At 42.2% G+C, this 26,058-nt stretch overlaps 1 protein-coding gene across 2 annotated transcripts in view; it reads right to left on the minus strand.

The window, feature by feature from the left end:
- Window positions 1-26,058, minus strand: part of MID2 (midline 2) — a 98,581-nt gene that overhangs the window by 14,755 nt on the left and 57,768 nt on the right. Inside the window, exons 4-7 of one of the 2 annotated variants that reach the window (XM_036740502.1) lie at window positions 24,631-24,738; window positions 22,219-22,367; window positions 8,299-8,426; window positions 5,123-5,266 (exon numbers count right to left, since the gene is read on the minus strand). In XM_036740502.1, the coding sequence (XP_036596397.1) occupies window positions 5,123-5,266; window positions 8,299-8,426; window positions 22,219-22,367; window positions 24,631-24,738 (529 nt within the window). Of the gene's footprint in view, window positions 1-5,032; window positions 5,267-8,298; window positions 8,427-22,218; window positions 22,368-24,630; window positions 24,739-26,058 lie in introns of both variants that reach the window. The other variant, XM_036740501.1, reaches the window with a different exon arrangement.

Raw genomic sequence — 26,058 nt, forward strand, 5'->3', positions numbered from 1 at the left:
AAATTCTCTGAAGACTTTGACAAGATCCTCCAGGTAAATGGATTATTTTGAAACGCAGTGACATCGATGCAGAAGGCGGCAGTAGATAGGAGGGCAAAAAAAACTGGAAAATATTCAGGATTAATAAATGAAAGAGACCAGCTAGACTATGCTGAGTACATCCAAACGAAGTCAGGGATAGAGACAATACAAATTCTAAAGCGTGGGGGAACTGATTTTCAAGACAGCTGAAAAAAAGGGAAATATAGTATACGGGTAGAAAAAAATCACATATAGTATTAATACAGTATATTATGTAAAAATTAATATAGTAAATATATTGATATCCTATATTTAATATAGTATATTATATAAAGAGAGAGAGCGATCAAGAAGAAACAACTAGTAACACACATGTCTTTCTCATATCTGTGAAATTTTTAGAAGAATGGCTTATGTAGGTATCAAGAATAGTGATAGAAGCTGGACCTCTGACTTCATTGGTTTATTTAGAGAGTTCTCAAATGAGGAAACTTCTTTACTAATACAGGTTATCACCTCTTATGCAACTTCTTGTCTCTGAGAGTTGCCCAGGGCAGTCAGAGGAAAGGTTACTTGGTCAGGATCACACAGCCTAGACTTCACAAAGACAAGACTCGACCTATGCTCTTCCTGGCTTTGAGGCCAGATCTCTCTAACCACTATACCTACTGCTTCTATCAAGGATATCTTTGTTGAAAACATGAGAAGGGAACGGGGACAACTTTGCAGAAGAATCTCTTATGACATGTTCAGGTCTTCAGTCATACAAGAATACAAGATCTAAGTTTGTTGTTTGATCATTAAAAAACAAACAAATAGTTGCCTCCGTAGAACAATATGGCACCGTAAAGGTTCTCCTCCTTCAAGAGGGTATCTCCCAAGCATAAGTTAAGGTCATAGATGATTCCTTGATAACATGACAACTATGGGAAAACTGTGCAATGATTCTTTGGTTACTTATATCAAGCAAGGCATTAAACAGAGGGATGGATACTCACCAAAGGTGTTCACCACTCTCATGGAAGAGAGCCTATAGAATGCAGGGTCTAGATAGAAGGGTTTGCTATAGATGGTGAGTCCCTTCAGATGCTCCCATTTGCTGATGAAATTATGCTAATTGCATCAGTCCCCAAAGTACTACAGACTTTCTTAAATGAAGTCCATAATCACTCAAAACAGTTCAGCCTAACTATCCACACAGGGAAAACCAAGTGGATGATGAATACCTATTTGGCTAAACTATGATACGCTCCTGGATGAGTAGCCCACTGAGTGATTCTATCAATTTATATTCATTGCAGATAGAGAATTTAGCCAAGAGTTGAAGTTGAGAAAGAGAGCAGGGTGAATTTAATTGTAGGAAACTACATAGTAGTTTAAACTTTCTGTTACTCTCTGGTAATTCTAATGCCAATAGTGTATAGTCATGCTATAAGACTGCAAACCACACAACACCAAATCAGAAGAATAAAAATTGCAGACGATCCAGATAGCGATGGAGAAATGTATGGTGGATCTACTTGGCTTCAGTGTGGTTCCAAAGGAGATTCACACAAAAAAAGTGCCATAAAATTTCCAAAATTTCTCATGCTATTCTTGGGGATAAGCTTGAGAGACACATAGTGCTTTAAGGTTTGCTAAACACTTAACAAATATTATGTCATTTTATCCTTATGATAATTCTGGGAAGTAGGTACAATTCTGATCCTGATTTTTATAGATGAAGAAACTGATGTTGATAGAGGTTAAGTGACATGTCCAGGGTCACACAGCTAGTAAGAGGGGTAGGATTTGAACTCGGGTCTTCCTGACTCCAGATCCAGCTCTATCCATTACACTCACCTAGCTGTCATGAGAGATCTGCAAGTCAAACTGTCAAGTCATTTTTATCAGAGATGTCATTGAGCAGATAGATGGCATGCTGATCACCTTTGGAGATGACACAAAGCCTGGATTGGCCCAAATCTAAGATGACATTTAATAAGGGCAAATATAGTCTTACACTTTAAAATCAATTTCACAAGTACCATATGGGAGAGGTGAGACTGGACATCCTTTTTATAAAAAAGATTGGGGTGGGGCATTCGTGAAACTGCAAGATTAGTTTAAGCCAGGCCAGCATAACATATGACCCACCAGCCGTTTGTGGCCCGCCAAAGGATTTTGGGTGGTCAGTGAAAATGTAGGGTTGCCACTATGCACTTTCTCCTGTTTGTCACGTGACCCGCGGCAATCAACCACTGTCAGTCTGTCTCTACTCTAACCTATCTGTGGCCCGAAGAAGTTTATAAGTTGTGTATGTCTGGTATAAGTCAATGGTGGGATATGTCAGCTAAAAGTGTGAATGTTATCTTAGGTTGGATTAAGAGAACCATGGTGTCCGGAATGAGAGAAACAATGGCTCCAGTGTAGTCTGCATTGTTTAGGCTTTATCTGGAGTACTCTGTTCAGTTCTAGAAGCTACATTTTAGGAAGGTCATTGCTAAGCTAGAAAGGGTCCAGAGGAGGCATTCAGGATGGTGAAGGAAGGGCCTTAAGATATTCCTATATGAGGACTGGGGGAAGGGAATAGTAATATTTAGCTTTGAGAAGACAATGCAGATGTCTTTAAGCCTGACTCTACTTACTTACTAGCTGTGTCACCATGGACAAGTCACTCAACTTTTCTGTGCCTCAGTTTCCTCATGGTTTAGGTGACCTCTGAGGTACTGTTCAGCTCGAAATCTACGATCTTATGTATCTGAAAGATTCTCCTGTAGGAGAGGAAGTGAACTTATGGTTTAGACACAGAAGACAGAATTAGAAGCAATGGGTAGATAGGGCTTTAGATGAGATGGCAAGCAAAACTTAGGGCCAATCAGAGATCTTCCAAGGTGCAATGGACTGCTGTGGGAGGTGGTAGATTCCCCTTCTCTGGAGGTCTTCAAGCAAAGCTGGAGGACCACTTATTAAGGATGTCAGGGAGGAGATTCTTGTTCAAGAAACACAGTAAACTAAGATGGCTGCCAAGGTCCCTTCCAACTCTGAGAGTCAATGATTCTGTGAAATGTACGACCAGAAAAGGTGGGCTAAGCACATGGTGAAGACATGACTGAAGGCTGGGGAAGGCCACCAGTACATTGGGTACATCCTCTAAGGACAATGGAGAAAAGGAGTGCCTCGTCAAGAGGATGTGAAGGCATGTACAGGTCTCCATTTGCCCCTCTGAAGGGAAGTACCTATACTGACAAGATCACAGAGTCACTGAAAGGCTAAAGTCCTAATGAACGGTCAGGCAGTCTCCCTTCCTCTCTCCTGCCATCTGTCTTTTGGGCCACGAACTCTACCAAAAGTTAGTCATTGCCAAGGCAAGGGAGGGAAACTTCTATCAGTCCACTGGGCCACTTAGCGGCAGCTCTGGGAGAAGGTTAGATGTGAGGAGAGAACTGGAGGTGGCATGAAGGAACAGATGTCAATAACCACCCTCCACACATGCTTTTGGAAGTGCTTTCATATAGGTTCCCTCTTATGATTCTCACAATGACTTTGCTGGATGGTTAGCGCAGGACTCACTTATATGAGTCTGATTTTAACTCAGAGAAATTAGGTGATCGGGCCTAAGGTCCTATAGCTAGTAAGTGGCAGAGCTGGTACTCCAAGTTTTGCTTTCTCTCCATTACACCACAGGGGCTACTTTCACAATAATTTGCCATAGGCCAGCATGGTCCTCATACATAGCACTCTATCTCCCATCTCCATGCCTTTACATTGGCTGTGCCTTCCATTTGGAATCCATGTCCTCCTCCCTGCCACCTCAAGCTTCTCTCTCTACATGAAGCCCTTCCTCATCCCAGCTGCTAGCACCTTCCTTCCCTCACTATCTTGTATTTGTTTTGTATTTAGTCTGAATACATTCATATATGTACATGTTGTCTACGCCACCCCCCCATTAGACTGTGAGGTCCTTGAGAGTAGGAATGGCTTCACTTTTTGTACTTGTATTGCCAGTGCCAAGCACAGTGCCTAGCACATAGTAGGTGCTTAGTTTTAGATTTACTTAGATTTAGATTTACTGCTAGTGAAAAGACTAACCTCTAAAGCTTCCTCTACAAAGCACCATGTGTCCTTTAAAGCAAAAGCAAAAATACCTTTGACCTATATAAAAGCTGCCTGGTCTCTTCTTGGGGGGTTGCCTGGGCTGAGTGCTTTCAGCTTGATCTGCAGGATTCCCCAAGGTTGACAGCCCACTCAATGACTCTTGTCTGGGAAACTCCCCTCAACATAAGCCAAGAAGGCAGAAACATAAAGATGGAAACAATGGTGAAAACAATGCTTGTGTCCCATGGGGGCTGCCTCTGCATGGAAATGGGTTCCACCCCCCTGCCCACAACACACACGCTTTAATTCCCCTTTGCTGTTATTTCAAACATCCCTAATTGATGGCTGATGGGTCCTGGCGCCATATTGTTTTAACAAGCTTGAGGTCTGAACAGACACATGATTCAAAAGAACCAATGACACATTTGGGGCTAAACCATAGCTTCGCATCCTGTGGCCCACTTGTAAATTTCTTCCAATTCATTAAGGAGGGGGAAGGGAGGAAGGAAGAAAAGTGACAGAGGGAAAGGATACTGTTGTGTCCACTGAAGAAAACTGGGGACCCGGGAGAGGTAGAGCTTTGCGAAGCATGTTTGACCACAACAATGAAAAGGAAGGGTCAGAGTGAGAAAGGCACACATGCATTCCCAACCCAGCAATGTCCCCCATGATTTTAGATGTCCCAGACTGCCTACCTCGGAGACAAGCTCCGAGCTGGGGCCCGGTTAGGGAAGGTGGCAGGATATGGATTGGAGGGGGTGAGGAGGTGAAGGCCACAGAGGCAGGTATGTCCCTGGGGACAACCCACCAGAGGGCAGGAGCTGGAGCAATGACACATCAGTGGGAGCCTCCCAGTGCTCAGTGCACACTGCTGGGCCCACACTGCCTGAGAAACACCGGGCTCAGCAACACAGGACAGTTTGGAAACACTTGCCTCGTGCAGCCCCGGCCAATCTTGAGCAGCTTACTGCTTCCTTACATTTTCTTATCTCTGGCCACAGGCCCCAACCACACCATGACTTACTGATGAAGTTAGCCTGGCCAGTGAATATGGTATACTGCAGCTCATAGGAACTGATGCTGAATTCATCTTCTGAGAGCCAGTGGACGGTGATAGTGTCATGGGAAGCAGTACAAAGTTCTTCTTGTATAGACGGTGGGTTGGGGGCTGTAGGAAAAGAACACACAGAATGAGGGCGAGGGCTTCTGGGCTTGGCATTGTCATGATAGTGCCTCCCACTGCCTATGCCAACGCAGGACCTAAATCTAGACCTGGAAGGGAACTTGGGGCCCGGCTAGCTCAACCCCTTTATTTTACAGAGTGAGAAACTGATACCCAGAGAAAGGCAGTAACTTGCTCAAGGTTACTCATAGGATCCTGGTTCTAGAGCTGGAAGGGCCCTCAGGGGCCATCCAGTCCAACCCTTTCATTTTACAGAGAAGGAAACTGAGGCCTGGAGAATAGAAGTGACTTATCTCAGGTTACACATAAGATCCAAGATCTAGAGCTGGAAGGGTCCTCAGGACCCCTTTCATTTTACAGAGGAGGAAACTGAGGCCTGGAGAAGTTATCTAAAGTTACACATAGGATCTGAGATCTAGAGCTGGAAGGGTCATCAGGAGCCATTCAGTCCAACCTCCTTATTTTACAGAAAAAGAAACTGAGGCCCAATGAGGCTAAGTAATTTGCTCAAGGTCATACATGTAGTAACTGGGAGAGTCAGGATTTGAACCCAGGTCTTTTAACGTCAGAGCCAAAGCTCTTCCTTCAATACCATTCATTTTCTCATCTTCTTGATGAATACTTTTTTATGGAGAATGCTTAAGGTACAACTTGAAACTGAAAAATGAGATTTCTTCAATCTCCTTCCTCCCTCTTTGCCTCCTCCCCACAAAGGTTTTGTCTCAACTACCTAGCAATTTCAGGCAAAAGTGTCTCTGGGCCCAAAATGAACTGTCTACCTCGCTTTTCATCCCTGCTCCCGTTTCAAAAACTTTTGTGAACCATTTCGTAGTTCTACCCATTCCCCTTGTTTTCAAAGCACACAAGCCCACTCTCGGTTCCTTTCCCCCTAGCTGACTTGCAAAGATGCATGGCATTTGCAGCTAGAGAGTAACCATGAGCATCCTCCAGGAGGAAAGTGACACGAGTGAATTTTCCAGATGAGGACAGCTTGCCCTTTCAGCTATATGCATGTTCCTAATTCGTTTGGCCATTTTTAATTAAAATCTTTCCAAAATGTACTACATGCTTGTTGCCCCTCTCAGGGCACAATGAACATCATTTAACCTTTTCTTGATGACTCAGGGCTGTCCTAATTAGCTTTAACTATTATACTGGGCTGTAATACAGCGAGATTTCTCATCTGGGCTACTGAAGGACATGAGGCTTCTGCTCTAACGCAGAACAGCTCCACGCTGAAGCGTTTTTTGAGTATGGAGGTCTTCTTTCAATATTTTTAATCTCCTCCTTTGCTGTTTGTCCGTTGGCTGTTACTTCTTATAGTAGGTGGGGCACCTGCCTTTGATGGTTTTCCCATGCCCTTTGCTGTTTTAGGCCAGGGCTGTTCAAAACACAGCCCACGTGCCCCCATGCGGCCCACCTGTGTCCACCACAAGCACAGAAATCGACACAAATGCTTTAGTTAAAGCATTTATGTCAATTTCCACACCCGTAGTAAACACAGGCAGGATGCATAAAATCGCACTGCGGGCCGCACTTTGGACAGCCCCCTTTTAGGCTATGGAGACAACCATATGACCAAGCTTGTTTGAACCAGGTGCAACATATGAATGAGTAAAGAGACCCTGGATGGAGGGTGACCATGGACCAAATATAATGCATGGGCTTTGTGACATCTACTTTGGCTGCTAAGAAGCCAGCTTATTTCTCACTGGCCTCTGGGTTCTCAGCTACATTCTGAATGTGTTGATTTATCCAAAGCCCAACTTCTATATTAATATTTCCTTAGTACTGAAACCTTATCACTGCCTCATCCTCATCCAAATGCCTCGGTCCAAGCCAGGATGGTACAGCAGAAAAGGAACTGGATGTGATGTCAGAGGACCCTAGTTCGAAGTCCAGCTCTGCCACCTGCATTTCCCTGGTCAAAAGAGGTTACTTTTCCAGGTCTCAGCTTTGTTATCTGTGAGACGAAGGTGCTACACTCAAGGGCCTTCAAAGTTCCTTCTGGCTCTAAATCTATTATCCCCTGAATAGACTCTTGGTCTAATTATGTTCAAAGTCTAATATAGCAGTCTGCACATGCAGGCCTTTAATTAAAATATCATTATGAAAACAGCAAAATGTCATCACTAGCTTGGTAAGGAGACACCCCAGCTGTTATTTTTCCTTCCAATAGTTCAACAGAGAAAGGAGACCAAAAATATTTGGCATCCATATTTGGCTCCTAAATCTAGAGCTGGAAGAGATTTCGGAGACCAGCTAGTCTAACCCTCTCATTTTACAGAGGGGGAAACTGAGGCCCAGGGAGGAGAAGGGACCTGTCGAAGGTCATACATAGGATGCTATGTTTAGCGCTAGAAAGGACGTCTGGGGCCATCAAGCTTAATCGAAAATAGAAAATCTAAAATCATTACCTTAACAATATTTACGAAGTTTATCACCCTTGGTTTGTGCCCAACTCCACCTTCCTTCCCGTTAAGATTCTCATCTCCCTTCCAACTTTGGACGACCCCAAGGAAAACACAATCTCATTATAATTTAGAATTTTACTGCTTTCAGGTGGTCTCTTCCATTCCAATGTGAGCCAAGACTGTTTTTACCTTCCCTCGCATCCCAGTGCCTAGCACACAGTGAGGGTTAAACAGATGTTCACCAACTGATTGGAGATATTCTAAATCTAGACAGTTCCAAACATCTCTCTCTTCTGCTTCAGGGTCAATTCTAGCATTAAAAAGGGAGGGCAGGGCAAATTTTTGTGCAACTTTTAACATTACCTTTCCCCCCCCAGATGAATTCAAAGGAAAATAAGCAGTGGTGGGATTCAAATGAAGTAACAACCGCTTCTCAAACAGAGCAGAGGTGCCGCCCCCACCGCTGCTAACAACCGGTTTGTGGAACTCAACCTAAAATTAGGTACCGGTCCTACCGAATCAGTGCAAACCAGATGAATCCCACCATTGAAAATAACCCTAAAAGACAAGAGGAAAATAGGAAAGAAAACAATATTTTCCCACCTGTTAAGTAATCTAGCCCCTCCAACAGTTTCTTTTCTCTGGAAAAATCTAAAGCAAAGTTTTCAAAAGCATCATTAAAATTGATGTCTGGGATGAGAACTTGAGAGGATGCTGTTGCCATGGCAACCCTGAAAGAGACGAAAGTATATCAACACACATCAAAATGGGTTTGCCACTTTCATCTATTTGACTTTTCATTTAGCAAGGTAGAAAACAATAACAAACCGCCCCCCCCCAAAAAACCTCGTAGCTGGATGTTGTGCCTGCTTAACCCATCATATCACTGAAGACAAATGGTTCTCTTGATGGAGCCCAACAATTTTTGTTTTAATTAGCAGAGGTCAATTAGGGCACACACCATATTTCCTCTTACATTGTCACTGAGTGATGACATCCTGTCAGAGAGATTGGAGAGAGTCCTTAGACCAAATGGGGTTAAGTCCTTTCCAGCTCTGAGATTCTCTGGATAATCTATACCCTTCCCCCAGTTTTACTTCTAAGAAGCAAACAGACTTTTTCCCTCTTCATCTTTCCTAATTTGTCAGGTTGCCACTGTCAACACTGCCAGACCAATCAAACCTCGGAAGGTTTGATAAGAGCAATGCTGTTTAAAAAAAAAAAGCAAAAACACTTCCATAGTGAGTGGAAGCCTCTCCCATGGAAAAGTAGCAGCCTACATTTCTCTCCAGCTTTAAGGTTAATGCTTAAACCACTTTTCTCACAAGAATTATGTGAGGTAAATGGATCAAATGTTGTCTCTCTTTTACAGGTGAGGAAAGAGGCTCAAAGATGTTAAGGCACGTGCCCAAGGTAACACAGCAAGTCAATGTCCAAGCCAGGACTCAAAGATTTTCTGGCTCCAAGTCAAGGGCCCTTTCTATTTCAATACTCTGGCTTCTCATTATATCAATAATCCAGCTCATACTGATCTCTGACTTTTATGTTGTAGAGCATATAGTTTGTATTTCATTATGGAGAGATTTGATTTTGAATTTGGGATAAAGAAATGCTGGGGGTCATCAGACGTGTTCTCTCCCTACCATTTGAGGAGAACAGATTTTAAAGTGTTCAGGGAAAGGCTAGACAGGATCCTATGGCTTAAAATTTCATAGTCCTAGGAGGGATGGAAAACTCAAAAGAAAGAAATTTGGAAGACATAAAGAGAAACAATTCAATGAGGAAGAAGAAGGGGAGTTGTCTAAAGAGATGGATGTGAATGCACAGGGAACTCACCAATCAATTTAGATTTTTAAATGACAGGTACAAAGGATAAAAGCAAGAGCAGGTAACAGAGCATGGATACAAAAATATGGCATGGTTCTGTAAGATTAGTTTCAGAGGAACTAAATCCCAGAATAAGCTGGCACTGTCTAGGGAAGGAAATGATAACAAAAGGGTTGTTTTTAAGCTAAACTGTGGTACATAAATATAATGGAATATTATTGCATTGTAAAGAATGATGGATATGAAGAATTCAGAGAAATATCAGAAGATTTGTATGAACTGATAAGAGCAAAGAAAGTAGAACCAAGGGAACAAAATACACAATAACAATAAAACAAATGAAAAGAACATTAAAAGCCATCAGAATTCAGATAAAATGCCAGGACAAATCTTGGCTTCAGAGGGTTATTTATGATACACACTTTGCTTGTCTCAGGAGAAGGATGACAGACTGTAGGCATGGAATGTCACACAGGTGACATGTCTGAGGTTGTTGCTAAAATGGCTTATTTTAATTGGTTTTCTATATTTCAAGAGAAGGTTCTATGGGAAAGGGGTTACTGGGAAGAGACAGTGGTATAAAAACAAAAGGCACCAATAAAGCAGAGAGGAAAAGAATTTGGTGTCCAAGAATTGAATTTGGGTATCTAGATCATGGCTCAAAATCTACAAATATAAAATATAACTATAACGTAAATAAAAATATAAAATGAAATATAAAAATGACTAGAGATGGAATGTACCTAACAAGGACTGATAAGAATGTATTTTCCTATAGCATTGCAAATCTAATCAAAAGAGTTTTAAACTTAAAAAGGAAGGGGACAGGGAGAAAACTAGCTGTGCAAGCCATTGAGAGAGATATCATAGAGACAAAGTAGGAAAAAGATAAGCATTAGAGATACGTAGGAGCTCACAGGAGACAGAATGCAAGACAGAAGCCAGTAAAAACCAACCAACCAACTAGCCCATGGCCTCACATGGTCTATACACAAATACACATGGTGCAGGTAACAAGTTGGATGAACCAGAGACCCAAATGCGAGGTAGCAAATTTGACTGCATTGGTATCAGTGAGATTTGGTGGGATAAGAACCATAATAAGAAAATGGGTCTGGATAAGGGATATTGGCAGACTAGAGCATTGGGCTGAATCTAATGAGATGAGGTTCAATACAGATAAATGTAAAGTCTTGCACCTGGGTTCAAGCAATCAACTTTTCAGATCCAGGATGAGGGAGGCATGGCTAGGCAGTGGTTTGTTTTAAAAAAACTCTCAAGGTTTTAGTGATCTACAAGCTCAATGTAAGTTAGCAGTAGGACATGGCAACCCAAAAATTAATGCAATCCTGGGCCACGTTCTTTAAGAGAAGTCAGGCTTCCAGAATTAAGGAGGCATCACCAACAACTCTCAACAACTCAACAACTCTCACATCAGCACTCCCAGCATGGTCCTATCATTACCACCAACACTGTCACATCAGTACCACCATGGCTCCCACATCCCCAGCTTCACTGTTATATCAGCACCATCAACACCATCACAATGTAACTACTATTAGCAGCACCGACATTGTTGCATCCCCACTGACAGCACCATCATCATAGTCACATCACCATCACGAATACCACCATTACTCTCCCATCAACACCACTGATACTGTCATAATGCTACCACCTATCAATACCATTAACACTGTCATATCCCAGAGATCACAGATTTAAGAATTAGAAAGGACCTCAGTGACCATAGAGTCCAATCCATCCAGGAAGCAATCCCTCACTATTACATATTTGACAAATGATTGTCCACTCTCTGTCTGAAGATCTCCAAGCAGAGGGAACCCACCACTTCTCAAGAGACATCTACTTTTGGATAGCTCTCATTGTTTAGAAATTTTTCTTGACATCATGCCTATATTTTCCTCTTTGCACCTTTCTGGCTCTGCTATCTGGGGCCAAAGAGAATAGATCTAAATTCCTCTTCCATGTGACATGCCTTCAGATACTGAAACACAGCTATCACGTCCCTCCAGAGTTTTCTTTTCTTCCAGCTAATCATGTCTGGCCTTTTTGACCTGTCATCATATGTCATGAACTCAAGGCCTGTCACCATCATGGCTACCCTCCTTTGGTCACTCTCCAGGTTATCAATATTCTTCTTCAATAGTAATGTACGGAACCAAACATAAAACTTTAGATGTGGTTTGGTGAGGGCAGAGGATAGTGGGCTACTCCATTTCTATTCCTACAAGTTATGCCCCTCAATGCAACCAGAGATTACACTAGCTTTTGTGGCTACCACATCACATTGCTACTTCATATTGAGCTTGTATTCCACTGAAACCCCCAGATCTTCTTTTAGAACAACTGTTGCCTATCCATGCTTCATAGGCCTTATATTTGTGGGGTTGATTTTTGGCACCTTGTTGAATTTCATCTGAGTAGATCCAGTCTGATGTTCTAGTGGTCATAATGCACCATCAACATTGAAGCTTCCCCAATACTAACTCAATGCTGCTACCTTCAGCACAGTGATTAATGACCAAATACTACCAATAACATGTCCCATCCCTACCACCATCATTGTCATAATACTGCCTCCATCAGCACCACCATCACTATCAAATCTCTACTACTCTTGCCACCATCACTGTTCCATCCCCAACATCACTGTCAGAATAGTGTAATGACTACTATCATCACTGTTATAATAATTAGCAATAATTATTATAATAATAGCTAATATTTGCATAGCTCTTACTATGTGTCAGGCACTGTGCTATGTGATTAACAATTATTATCTCATTTGGTCCTCACAACAACCCTGGGAGGTAGGTGCTATTATTATCCCCATTTTACAGATGCAGAAATTGAGGCAAACAGAGATTAAGTGACTTGCCCAGGGTCACCCAGCTAGTAAGTGTCTGAAGGAACATTTGAATTCAGTTCTTCCTGAGTCTAGGTCCAGCACTTTATCCACTATGGTGCCACCTAGTTGCTCACCAGGGTACTACCATCAGTAACTTCATCACTGTTACATCACCATCATGATTATAACAAAGCTGTTATTACCATCATCAATGTCACCTCACTACTACCATCCCTGTCACATTACTGTTACCACCAGCACCATCACACCACTAGCACCACGTCATCCCCACCATCAGTACCATCATCTTGTATACATTGCTACCATCACCCACAATCAAAATCATCACTGAGCTATTACTGCCACATTTCTATCATCGGCATCATTACGAATATATAGCTGCTATCATCACTGTCATAATTCCAATTTTCCATAAACTTGAAAATATCGGTTGTTGTCCTTTATACTTGAAGAAAAACAAAACGATATCATGATGCTGGGGTCAACGTACAGTGTGTCTGACTGTGGCTGATCAGACAAATATGAGCTCAGAAGGCTCTACCACAGGTCGGGCACAAACAGTCTACATGAACATCTGGGATGGAAAACTTGAAAATATAAATTACTTGGGAAATAACTCCCTATTTGGGTTAAAAAAACTGTTGGGAAAACTAGAAAGCAGTCTGGCAGAAATGATCAAACAATGGGTGACTGAGTTCTATTGTTTCTGATTCTCTCTTGCCTAGTCTGTCTCATTAATCTAATTTTCTATTTTTTTTAATCATTACCAAATGGTTTTGATGAGAGTTGCTTTACAATATAGTTTGAGGTCTAGAAGGACTATTCTCTCTCCTTTCCCTGTCTTTTTTCATTATTTTCCTTGATATTCTAGATCTTTTGTTTCTCAAGCTGAATATTTTATTATTTTATCGAGTTCTGTAAAGTATCACTTTAATAGTTAGTATAGCATTAAAATTGTAAGTTAGCTTTGGTCATACTGTCATTTTTATTATATTGGCATGCCCCAGCTATGGACACCGAATTTGGCTCTAGCTATTTAAGTTGTTCTTTATGGAATACTTTGGAATGGAATCTCTACACGTCTTGAACGTGTTTTAGTAAATTGACCCCACTCCCCTCCAATATTTTATGCATTTTGTAGTCAATTTCAGTGGTATTTACATTTCTATTGTTGCCTCTTAAGATTTTATTATTATTATATGGAAATGCTATTGATTTTTGTTGATTTGTAGTTTGCAACTTTGCTGAAACTATTAATCATCTCAACTAGTATAATTATTGATTCTCTAGGAGAGGGGTAGGAAACCTGTGGCCTCAAGGCCACAGGTGGCCCTCTAGGTCCTCAGGTGCAGCCTTTTGACTGAGTCCAAGTTTGACAGAAGAAATCCTTTTATTAAGGGGATTTGTTCTGTGAAGTTGGGATTTAGTAAAAACCCCACCCCTGCTCTAGGATTTTCTATCTAAACCAACATGTCATCAGTAAATAGGCATAGTCTTTTTCCTTATCTTTACACCTTTAATTTCTTTCTCTTGTCTTATTGATGGCATTTCTTGAATAAAATCAAGGTGGGGAGAGTGGGCATCCTTACTTTACTACTTTATTTACTGTGAAAGCTTCTAGTATGTTGACATTGTATATTATGCTTGTTTTTGGCTTTAGACACTGTTTATATTGTTAAAAAAAAGATTCTTCTACATCTATATGTTGCAGGGGTGTTTTTAAGCATAAATGAGTTTTGTATTTTGATGAAGGCTTTTTTCTGCATCTAGTGAGATAATCACAATTGTGGATGTCTTTATTTTTCTTATGATTCATTATATTGTTTCCCTAATGTGGAACTAGCCTACCATCCCTGGTATAAATCCAACTTGGTGATAATTAATTGTTTCTTGGCTCTCACTCTTTCCTCAATTCCTTGCAATCTGGCTTCCAGCCTCATCAATAAATAGAAACTGTTCTTTTTGAGGTTATCAATGATCTTGTAATTGCTAAGTCCAATGGCCTTTTCCCAGTTCTCCTTTGGGCCCTTTCTACAGCCTTGGATATTGTTGACTCGCTCTCCTCCCAGATCCTCTCATCCATGGGTTTTCATGACACTGCCCTCTCTTGGTTCTTCTTTTGCCTGTCTGAGCACTGTTTATCAGTCTTATTGCTGGACTATCATCCATATAACTGTGAGTATACTCCAAGGCTCTGTCTAGCACTATCATCCCTTCTCTTTCTGTATACATTCTTAGTGATCTTATCAGCTCCCTGGAGCTCAATTATCATCCCTATATAGATTAGTATATAGGTATATATACATATCTATCTATCTATCTATCTATCTATCTATCTATCTATCTATCTACACCAGGGGTGGGGAACCTGCAGCCTGGAGGCCACCTGTGGCCCTCTAGGTCCTCAAGTGTAGCCCTTTGACTGAATCCAAACTTCACAGAACAAATCCCCTCTAGGTCCTCAAGTGCAGCCCTTTGACTGAATCCAAGCTTCACAGAACAAACCCTTTTAATAAAAGGATCTGTTCTGTCAAACTTGGACTCAGTCAAAAGGCCATACCCAAGGACCTAGAAGGCCATATATGGTTCCCCACCCCTGGGTTAGACTATAAGATATAGAGAGAGGAATAATGTGTTAAAAGGTTAAGTAGATAGGAAGAGGCCAGGCTTTCAAGAGAGTTAAATGTCAAATTTTGTTTGGTTATTTCAATTGTGTCCAATTCTTTGTGACCCCATTTGGGGTTTTCTTGGCAAAGATACTAGAGTGCTTTGCCATTTTCTTTTCCAGCTCATTTTACAGATGAGGAAACTGAGGCAAACTGGGTGAAGTGACTTGTCCAAGGTCGCACAGCTAGTAAGTGTCTGAGGCCAGATTTGAACTCAGGAAGATGAGTCTTCCTGATTCCAAGCCCAGTGCTCTATCCATTGAGCCACCTAGTTGCCCAAATGTCAAATAGAGGCATTTATATCTGATTCTAGAGGTAACAGTCACTGGAGCTTTCTGAGTATGTGTGTTTGTGTGTGTGTGTGTGTGTGTGTGTGTGTGTGTGTGTGTGTGTGAGAAAAAAGCATGGTAATAGCTGGATTTTCAGAATATTAATATAGCATCTATGTGGAAGATGGAGTGGAAAGAATCTTAAGGCAGGCAGCCCAACCATAAGGCTACTGTCATAGACCAGGCATGAAGACCTGAATTAGGGAGGTAGCTGTGTAACTGAGGAGGATGTAGAGGAGAGACTATAGTGAAATAGAAATGACAAGATCTGGCAACTTTTTGAATATGTTGGATAAGGCATGGTGAGAAGTCAAGGATGATGAGGTAAATAGAAAGAAATAGAAATAGAAAAGCAGAAACAGAAAGAAATAGAAATAGAAAAAAATAGAAAAAGAAATGGAAATAGAAATAGAAAGAAATAGAAATAGAAAAAGAAATAGAAAGCCCATGCCAGAAATAAGGAATCTTGGAAGAAGAACAGGTTTAGTGGAGAGATATCAACTTATGTTCTGGGTATGTTGATTTTGAGATGCCTATGATACATCTGATTTGAAATATCCAACTGGTGATTCAGGATTGAGAGACTAATCTGAGTTAAAATCCTTCCTCAGATAATTGCTAGCTGTATGACCCTGGGCAAGTCACTTCACCTCTGCCTGTCTCAGTTTCCTCATCTGTAAAATGGAGATAATAACAGTACCTACCTCCCAGCATTGTTGTGAAGATCAAATGAGATAATTGTCAAGCATTTACCACAGTGCCTGTCACATAGTAATCACTGTATAAGTGTTAGCTTCTATAATTCTTAATGTGTATATATGTACATGTGTGTGACCTGCATAGAGATAATGATTAAACCAATGGGATTTGATGATGTTAGTAAGTCAGAGAATGTTAAGAGTAAAGAACAGAGAGCCTAGGATATAGCCTTAGAAATACACCTACAGTTAGGTGCTATGATACAGATTATGAGTCAGCAAAGGATACTAAGGAAGAGTAAACGATCAAGAGTAGAAGCAAGAAAGCAGTGTTATCAAAACTGTGAGAGTATTCAAAATAAGAAGGCTATCAACAGTGTTAAATTCTGCAGAGAGGTCCCAATGGATGATGTTTGAAAGGAAGCCATTTGATTTAGGCAATTAAGAGACCAGAGGTAACTTTGGAGAGATTAACTTCAGTTGAGTCATTAGGTGGGATGTCAGACTACAGAGGGTTTAGAAGAGAGTGGAAGGATAGTTAGTGGAGGCATTGGATGTAGTTGGCTTTTTCAAGTAATTCGGTTGAGAAGGGGAGTAGAGATATTGGATGATACTGATTAGGGATGGACAGATTGAGTGAAGATTTTTTTAAGGATAGAGGAAACTTTGCTGTGTTTGTAAGCAGCAGGGATGGAACACATTTCTAGGGGGAAAAGAGGGCATGATAATAGGGGCAATCTGCTGGAGAGGATGGGATCAAGGGAACACATAAATGGTTGATCATGTAAGGAGAAAGACTGCCTCTTTGTGAGAGATCAAAGTAAAGGAGAAGATAGTAGAGGATAAAATCAGAAGGATGTGAGAAGAATATGAAGGGAGAAGAGGGAGGTAAAGGCTTAATTTTCTCAATAAAGATTTAGGCAAGGTCCTCAATTGAGAGGGTGGGGAAAGGGGGAGCCACGGGAAGCCTAAGGATGGAAAAGTTTTGAAAAATAGATGATCCAGTCAAAATGCTCTGTTTGCCACCAGCTCTTCTATTTGTCTTCTGCCTTCACCCATGTTTCCTGTTATACTTTTAGGAAGAAATCACTTGATGGTCCCTCTTGTTACTTGTCGTTGCTAACCCCATGGATGTCTTTCCTTTTTTTTCTGGAGTAATTTATTTCATCACCTGTGCCTTCTCTGGTCACTGTATTTGTTTACCTTTCTTATGTTTCTGTTGTCTGTGCTGTTGGTAAAGTATATAGTTTGCTCAGGTATTGTTTTCTTTGTAGGTATACTGAAAATACTTTTTCACTGAACAGTTTGCAGGATAGGTCACCCTGGGTTGATTCTTGAGCATCTTTGCTCTCTGGAACACGTTATTCCATTTTTTCTGTGGTTTCTGGTGGATGTAAAATAATCTTGTGTTATTCTAGTTTTCTTTCCTTCTTACTTGAAAGTATTTCTCCTGGTTGCTTGCAAAAATTGCTGTTTATCATTGAAAAGATTAAAGTTAATGACTCAGAGTCTTGGAGATTGCAGCACAGGGATTTTTCGGGAGGTGATCTGGGTATTCTTTCAATTGGCACTTTGTTTTCTCTGTTCAGAAGTTCTGGGCAGTTTTCTTGCATTATTTCTTGAATCATGGTGTTCAGGTCTTTTGACTAGTCATGTTCTTCTGGAATATCTATAATCCTCAAGGTGCCTTTTGTCATGCTGTCTTCGAGATCAATATGTTTTCCTTGCATAGAGACTGTTTTCTTTTAATGTTACTGCTTTTTGCTTCTCTTCTTTCCAGACCATCCTTTACCTCTGCGTATTTGCTTTCTCCATCATTTGTTGTCTCTTTTGTTTCTTTCGTGAGGTTTGCATCATGGATTCCAGTTTTTCTAATATGCTGATTATTTCTACTGTGCAGGGCACAAATTCTGCTTTCAAAACTCTTATTTCTTTTAAACTATTCAGTAGAATCCAGTTGTGGTTCCATGCCCTTTCAGGAATTCACAGGGTCCTCTGCTTCATTCATTTTCTTTTTATTTCTTTTGGCAGATTTATTCACAGATGTATGGACTTCTTAAAATGATCTGGAGGTCATATTTCCTTCTGTTATTAATATCTTCCCTGTTGGTTTATCTGCTGATGCTCAAAGTCTTTAAATGAGTTTTCTTCATCTTGAGATCTTCGATAATTTCAGACTTTTTCCCTTATATTCCCTTCTTGCTCCCTTTCTGACTCCTTTGATGGCAGCTTTCCTGAGGGCTGAACCTCAAAGGTATCTCAGCTTTCTCCCATGTTAGGCAACTCAGGCTTCACTGGCCTTGGTCTCTGTCACAAGTGACTTCTAGGGAGACAGAACTGACTACAGCTGCATGCCATTCCCCTTTGCTTCAGGCCTGGTGGAACCAAACACATGCTGGCATCCTGCCCCATTTCCCTTCTGTTCCTCAGTTCTCTGGCTGAATACTGTTGCAGCATAGAGCCCTGCCACACTACAGTCCCAGCCAGGGCAAGCTTTTGGATTTTGATTTGTCTTGTGCAAGGAGATGGAGGTAGCGAGGAGCAGAGTGTAGTGGCTGGGTCGGGGTGAGGGGCTGGGAGGGTGGAGAAAGCGCTAAGTAAGCAGAGATTAGCCTTCACTTTTGTTCATTCATCTGGTTGTAACCTAGTTAGGATTCTTGGTGTCTCAGACCATGCAAACAGCTCCAATTCCTTTATCTCTTGCACATAATTACTATCTTTGAAAGATTTGAGAGGCTGTTGAGATTGGAGAAAGCGTCTAGTCTTTCCTCTTGTTGACCTGCGAGTCACTGCTGTTTGTCATATATGGCATTTCGTCTCTCACATCCATATTTCCATTTCCCATGCCTGGAATATTTCATCTACACCTCCATCTTTTGGATTGGCAACTTCATTTAAGGCTCAGCTCAAGCACCACCTCTAACATAAGGCCCTTATTGATCTCTCCACATGTCCATACCTTCCCCATTCCAAAAGCTAATTTTACTAAGTTTTGTATTTTGTATTAACTTATCTGTATATGTATTTTCTACCAATAGAATAGAAGCTCCATGAGGGCAGGGCCAGTTCTGGTTTTGTCTTTTTATACCTAGCACAAAAAGGTGCTTAATAAGTGCTCAATGAATTGATTTATTTGAAATGGGGAGCAAATGGAACAGAGAAAACAGGATGTTAGTGCACTAATTCTGGTGTAGCAGGATGAGGGCCGGCACTCAAACCCCTATCCCATGTTCCACAGAGACAAACATAAACACTGCAGGGTTCAGTTTCCCTGGGCTGGAGAGGAATGGCAGATGGTGTTGGATGAGAGGCCTCCAATGACTCACAGGGCTCACCACTGGGAACAAGGAACAGCACTGTTACTTGTATAGTTACAAGCAACTGGGAACAAGGAACAGTACTGTTCCTCACTCTCGGTGGATTTGGGGCAATGCCCAGGTGGCAGCTGCTAACAGACATGTCTGAATGGGATCAAACAGCTTACAAACTGGTCTCTTTTCACAAGACCAGACATCTGCTTCAAGAGAACCAGAGAGAGCCCACCTCTCCACGATTTTTGCAGATTGTAGGAATCGTGCCTGGCCATTTTCTTTCAGGATGTCCTGTGCTTGGTTGATGAGGACACTGGTAGCAAGTGGCAACTGCACCATCAGCAGCATCATCATGTCATGGCATCACCACAATAATGGTCACATGGGTGCCAGCATCCCTGTGATATCATGACCACTGTAACAATAATATCTCTAGCACCCCCACCCCCACCCCCTTGCTACCAATGTCCCCATCACCACCACATCAGCACCACCATCATAACGCTCTCAATAACATAATGCTACCAAGAGGAACAATATCTATTTGACATCAGAACCACCAAGACTGTCATAACCACCACTACTGTCCCTGCCACATCACCGCCACCACAACTACCACATCACCACTGCCACGTGGCATCAGAAGCACCGAAACCACCATGTCAGCACTGCCCTCACTCCAACATCAGCATCATTGTTAAATGGGAACACCATCACCACAACACCGGCACCACCATCCTTGTCATATCAACACTATTGTCACTGTTACGTCAACACTACTGTCACTACCATATTACTACCACCAATGCTATTAACACTATAACATCAGCTGCCCCATCAGGACCATCTTCACTGTTACATCAACACAACTATCATTGGCATGACTGCCACCACTATGTGACATCAGAAGCTCTAAAACTATCATAACCATCACTACCGTCCCTGCCACATCACTGCCACCACAACTACCACATCACCACTGCCACGTGGCATCAGAAGCACCGAAACCACCATGTCAGCACTGCCCTCACTCCAACATCAGCATCACTGTCAATGGGAACACCATCACCCCAACACTGGCACCACCATCCCTATTGTCACTGTTGTCAGTGACCCATCACCACCACCAATGCTATCACCGTTACATCTAACCCATCATCACGGTTACATCAACACATCTACCAATGGCATCACTGTCACTCGCCATCACTATGCGTCGTTGGTACCACCATCACTGCCACATTACCATCACCATCATGATCACATCGCCACTACCATCACTCTCACGCTAGCATGAACACCACTGTCACGTCACCACACAGCCCACTGTTGCTGTCACATCACCATTATCACCACCACCATCACCCCTCCAACCCCAGGACATAAACATCTTGAGGGCAGGAACAGTGTTATCTTTTCATGCCTAGGGCAATGGCTGGCACATAAAAGGCACTTATGAAATGCTTGCTGAGTTGATTGATTTGAAGTGGCAAGAAACTGGAAACAGAATAGTTCAGATGCCACTGCATTAATTCTGGTAAAGTGGAGCAAGGATATGGAGAGGTTCACACACTCACACCCCTATGCTATGTTCCACAGAGACAAGCAAACACTGCAAGGCTCTGCTTCCTGGGGCTGGTCCCCCAAGTAGGCACAGTTCTAAGTACAAGCCAATGCCAGGATAAAGGGCTGAAACAAAAGACTGTGATTCTTTTTAAAGGCCTTTTTAAGGCCTATTCATTGAATGGGCATTACCTCACCCAAAGTGAGAACCTGGAAAGGCCTTAGCTTAAAAGTGCCAAGGTTTCCCACTGCATCCTGGGCCATCTCCAGTTGTCGGGATTGATATCTGGCCACTGGACCCAGATGGCTCTGGAGGAGAAAGTGAGGCTGGTGACCCTGCAGAGCCCTCCCTCACTCAAATCAAAGTCAATTGCAAGTCATGTCATCACCTCCCTGATGTCATCATCCTCTTTGAGAATGAAGGAAAAACAATACAACTTCCAAGCAAAGACTGGAGAATAAGAAGACAAATGTTCTCCTTAATGCTGTGGCTAGGTTGGAAAATCATCTCATGTTTTCTTCTGGTTCTGCCACTGACTTATCATTGGACAAGTTGCTTTGGTCTTTTTGAACCTTGGGCACAAGAATCATTGCTCACGTTTCTCCAGTGTTTCACAGTACCTCTACGAGGCAGAAAATGTAAATACCATCATCTTTGTTTGACAGATGAAGGAAATAAAGGCCAGAGAGGACTGACATGCCCAAAGTCACAGTTAGTAAGGAGCTAGCACTCAAGACATATGGCCATTGTTCTCTACCATGCTACTCTAAGTAAATGGACCATGAGCCATTAGAAAGGAGTGTTATGGGAATTCCCTAAATGAAGGTAAGGAGGTTTATAGTTAGGTAAAGTCAAAGCCAGCTGTTACCCCTGTCCCTGCTCCAGCACCAGCTCAGACAACTCCTGCCACAGAGCAGCATCAGGAAGCTATGGCAGTAGCTGGTGGAGGTAGGCGCATGCTGGGCTGGAGAGCAGAGGAATGGCAGATGGTGTTGGACGAGAGGCCTCCAATGACTCACAGGGCTCACCACTGGGAACAAGGAACAGCACTGTTACTTGTATAGTTACAAGCAACTGGGAACAAGGAACAGTACTGTTCCTCACTCTCGGTGGATTTGGGGCAATGCCCAGGTGGCAGCTGCTAACAGACATGTCTGAATGGGATAAATAGCTTACAAACTGGTCTCTTTTCACAAGACCAGACATCTGCTTCAAGAGAACCATAGAGACCCCACCTCTCCACGACGTTTTTTGCAGATTGTAGGAATCGTGCCTGGTCATTTTCTTTCAGGATACGCTCTGCTTGGTTGATGAGGACTGTTGAGCGTTCTAGACATTGGCGGCAATTGGCAACCTGCTGTGCCAACTTCCTCAGCTTCATCACCTTCAAAAAATGAGTCAAGTGAAAAAGAGAAAACATGATGCCATCCATTTCAAGCAACCCAAATGAAATGTAATATCTGGGGAATCCCCAAAATATGACTCCTGTGATCAAATTGCTGACCACTCACCACTTCTATCTCTTCAATTTCTCCATCATCTACTTGCCCCCTTATTTCTCAGCCAGCCCCCTGCTTCTCCCATCAACCTATCTGGTCCAGCATTCACCCAGCATGCCATGCATTCTCACCTATTTACTCCTTTATGTGAGTGCGTGTATGTATAATATCTGTACATTCATATATCTGTGCTTTAGTAACTTCATTGCCTGTGAGGGTTAGAACCACTCCCCAAGGCATCTTATGTCAATAACGAACACTTCATTAGCATGTGGCTTCTCTCACTGTATGCAGAGTATGAGCATAGAGTCACCTATGTTGTTACTGTCAGACCGAGAAAAACAAAATCACATAAACTCAAGCTCAAAACATCGGCCCCATTTTGACATATTCATAATGTGTCAGCACCATTATTCTCATTATTCAAGCTAAACACCTGGAAATCACTTTTGACTGCTCTCTCTCCATCTTTATGTCTCTTATCTATTTCCCCCCTTTTCTTTCTATTCTCAGCACCATGAGCTTAATTAAGGCCCTCTTGTCCTCATGCCCACAACCTGAAAGTAGCTTCCTAAATGGTCTCCCTGATGAAAGTATCTTTCAGACAGACTATAAAAGGTATGCTTCTGGAAATATTGCTTTAAAGCATTGTGCAACTCTCCTGCTCAAGGATTCACAATGGCTCCTCACTGCTTAGTGGATCAAGTCCAAACTCCACAACTGTCCTTCACAGCTCTCTACAATGAGTCCTCACTTCACCTAGCCAACATAATCTCACTGTGTCTCAACTGGCTCCTTCCATTAGAGTTAGGCCAGTCTCTCATTGTTCCCCATATACATCATACTCATTCCCACCCCTTCACCTTTGCCCATGCTGTTTCCCCTGCTGAGAACGATCTCCCTTACTCCCTTCCACCAGCCCCAAAGTCCTTCCCAAGTCCAACACAAAACCTTCCCCAATCAATTTTCAGGTCCCTCTTCACTTCCTGATTCTCCTACCTCAGACATATTACCTGTGTGACATTGTACAAGTCACTTAACCTGTGAGGGCCCCCAGAAGTTCTCTGAGAAGGTACTGACCTGTACTGATACAGAATTTCTTCATCTGGGAGATCCCTATCATAAAATCACAGGCCCAGTCACTATCCCTATTTCTTACTAGCTGGATTATACAGTTTAGCATTTGGTTACATTTAATTAAACACTTTATTATATGCTATCTTTCACTGTCTCTTTCCTATATGCTATCTTACATTGTATTCTAGCTTTCCTGCGGTTTAGTCTTTTCTCTCCTTGAGAGCAGAGACTAGGTAATAAATTTCTCATATATGTCCATAGTGCATATCACAGTGCTAGGTTCACAGGAGACACTCAATAAATGCCTGTCTAATTGAATCGGGCCAGGGTGGCGGGGAGGGCGGCAGGTGCTGTTTGCCTTCAACTCGTGAAGTAACCCCACATTATCCCACTGTGGCAGCAAGACTCTATCATCAGATGCATGGGCTATTGTTAATAATAACTGTTATTATCTCTATTACAGTAGTCTGTAGAATAGTACATCTCAAAGAATAATAGCAGAATAGTGATTTGTCCCAAGACTGTTTCACAGGATTCTGGATTTAGAGCAGGAATGGACCTTAGAGGTCATGTCCAACCACTTCATTTTACAAACAGGTACAGTGACTTTCCCAAGGTCTTCCTGATTCCAAGTCCAATAATGCTATGCACTCAACCACTGAAAAAACTGAGAACAAGAAAATTATGCTAACTTGAATTTCTATGGCACTTTCACGTTTACAACAGAGAAGAATGCAGATATGGTTGGTGCTGTTAATACCCTCTTGGCCCTCCCAGCTAGCAAATTCTCCCACTCCCTTTCATTCTCTGCCCCATTCCAGAATCTGTAAGCCAATGAAATTTGAGTACCATCATCAGTTTGGAACTTATTCTCCAATTTATGGGAATCCTGTGCCTTACAGACAGGTGGAGAACATATATTCTAGGCTCGAGTATCCACTGGGGACATGGCATCATATAAAGAACTGCTACTTTTGAACCCCAACCTCTACAACCCATCACCTATTACTTATAGCAAATGACACTTGAAAGGTTGACATCCCGCCAACTCAATGAAATGCCATCCTTCACCTTGGTCTCTTTTATTTTGACTGCAATCGCCTGCTTCCTCTGCTGGATGATCTCCATCAGTTCATCACACTCTTCCATGAGCTTGGCCTCATGCATTGCAGTATTCACCTGCCAAGAAAGTCCATGATATTACACTGTCAAACACAGGGAGCCGGCACTGGACACCCTGCTGTCTCTGAACAATTTGGACTGATAGCTAGGCACATTCTTCTTTACTTCTGAGCTCTGCTCCTTGAGGAAGGGACATTAATTTGGGCACCAATGAGTTCAAAGCATTTAGAACATTACTGTTAGGTCATGGTAGCTCATGAATGGCTGGGTAGAGGGATGGATGAAATGTGGAGATGCTATTTCCAGTGCCAACTCTCGCTAATCTGTCTTTTCCGAGCCTTATCTAGGTGAAGTCACGTTGCAGAAGGAGGAGCCTCATTTGGATACATCAGGATTTGGATATAATAAACTTTTGACAGCAAAATGTCCTGATCCCATGGTCGAAGGTCAAGGAGATGGGCAGGGGGAAGTAGCAAGAAGGAGCTGACATTTTGACCAGCTCTTCCTCTTTCATTTTCTATTTTCTTTAGCACAACACAGGGGAGGGGGCATATAGAAAAGAAGATGGGAAAGGGGATAATATGAGAAATTTGTAGGCTAGAGGTCAGTGAGGGAACAAGAACTCGGGCAGAAAGGAGCCCAGCCCCATCCTATTCTACCTAGGGTCTTTTTCTCCTCTTCTGTATTTTTTGGCCCTCAAGGGAGCTGGAAAATATTCATATAGGTTGCTGAGACTACACATAATAGAATTATACCACTCCTGCCAATGGTAAGGGAAGGGGCATTTCTTCATAGCACCCTTCTAGGATGCATATGCATGCTGAAGGTAGGAAGCATCCCTGCAATGACTCCCAAGCCAATTCTTTGATGGCCCCACTGTGGCTCACCATGTGGAGTTCCTTGGAAATCCCATAGCCCTAGAGCTGTTCCTAACTAATCTCGTGCTTACTCATCTGGCCACCTTTCCACTCACATGGTCTTTTTTGACTCTCCTAACCATCCAGGTGGTTTTCTTTCATTTCTTGTCCCCATCTTCCTCCTTTAGACTTGCCTCAATTTATTCCTAGGATACTTATAGGATCAAAGCTGCAAAGGACCTCAGAAGCCATCTAGTCCACCCTCTCATTTACAGATGAGGAAACTGATACCTAGAGAAGAGAAATTATTTGCTCAAGGTCACACACACAGGATACTAAAATTGGAAGGAACCTCAGAGGCCATCTTGTCCAATCCCCTTCCTTTTACAAAGGAGGGAACTGAGGACAAGAATGTCAAGTCAGTTGCCAAAGTAACATATAAGATCACAGAGGTGGAAAGGACTTCAAAGACTCTAGTTCAAACTCTCTAATTGACAGATGAAGAAGTAGAGGCTCAGGG

This window comes from Trichosurus vulpecula, assembly GCF_011100635.1.
Source record: "Trichosurus vulpecula isolate mTriVul1 chromosome X unlocalized genomic scaffold, mTriVul1.pri SUPER_X_unloc_1, whole genome shotgun sequence".
NCBI lineage: Eukaryota > Metazoa > Chordata > Mammalia > Diprotodontia > Phalangeridae > Trichosurus > Trichosurus vulpecula.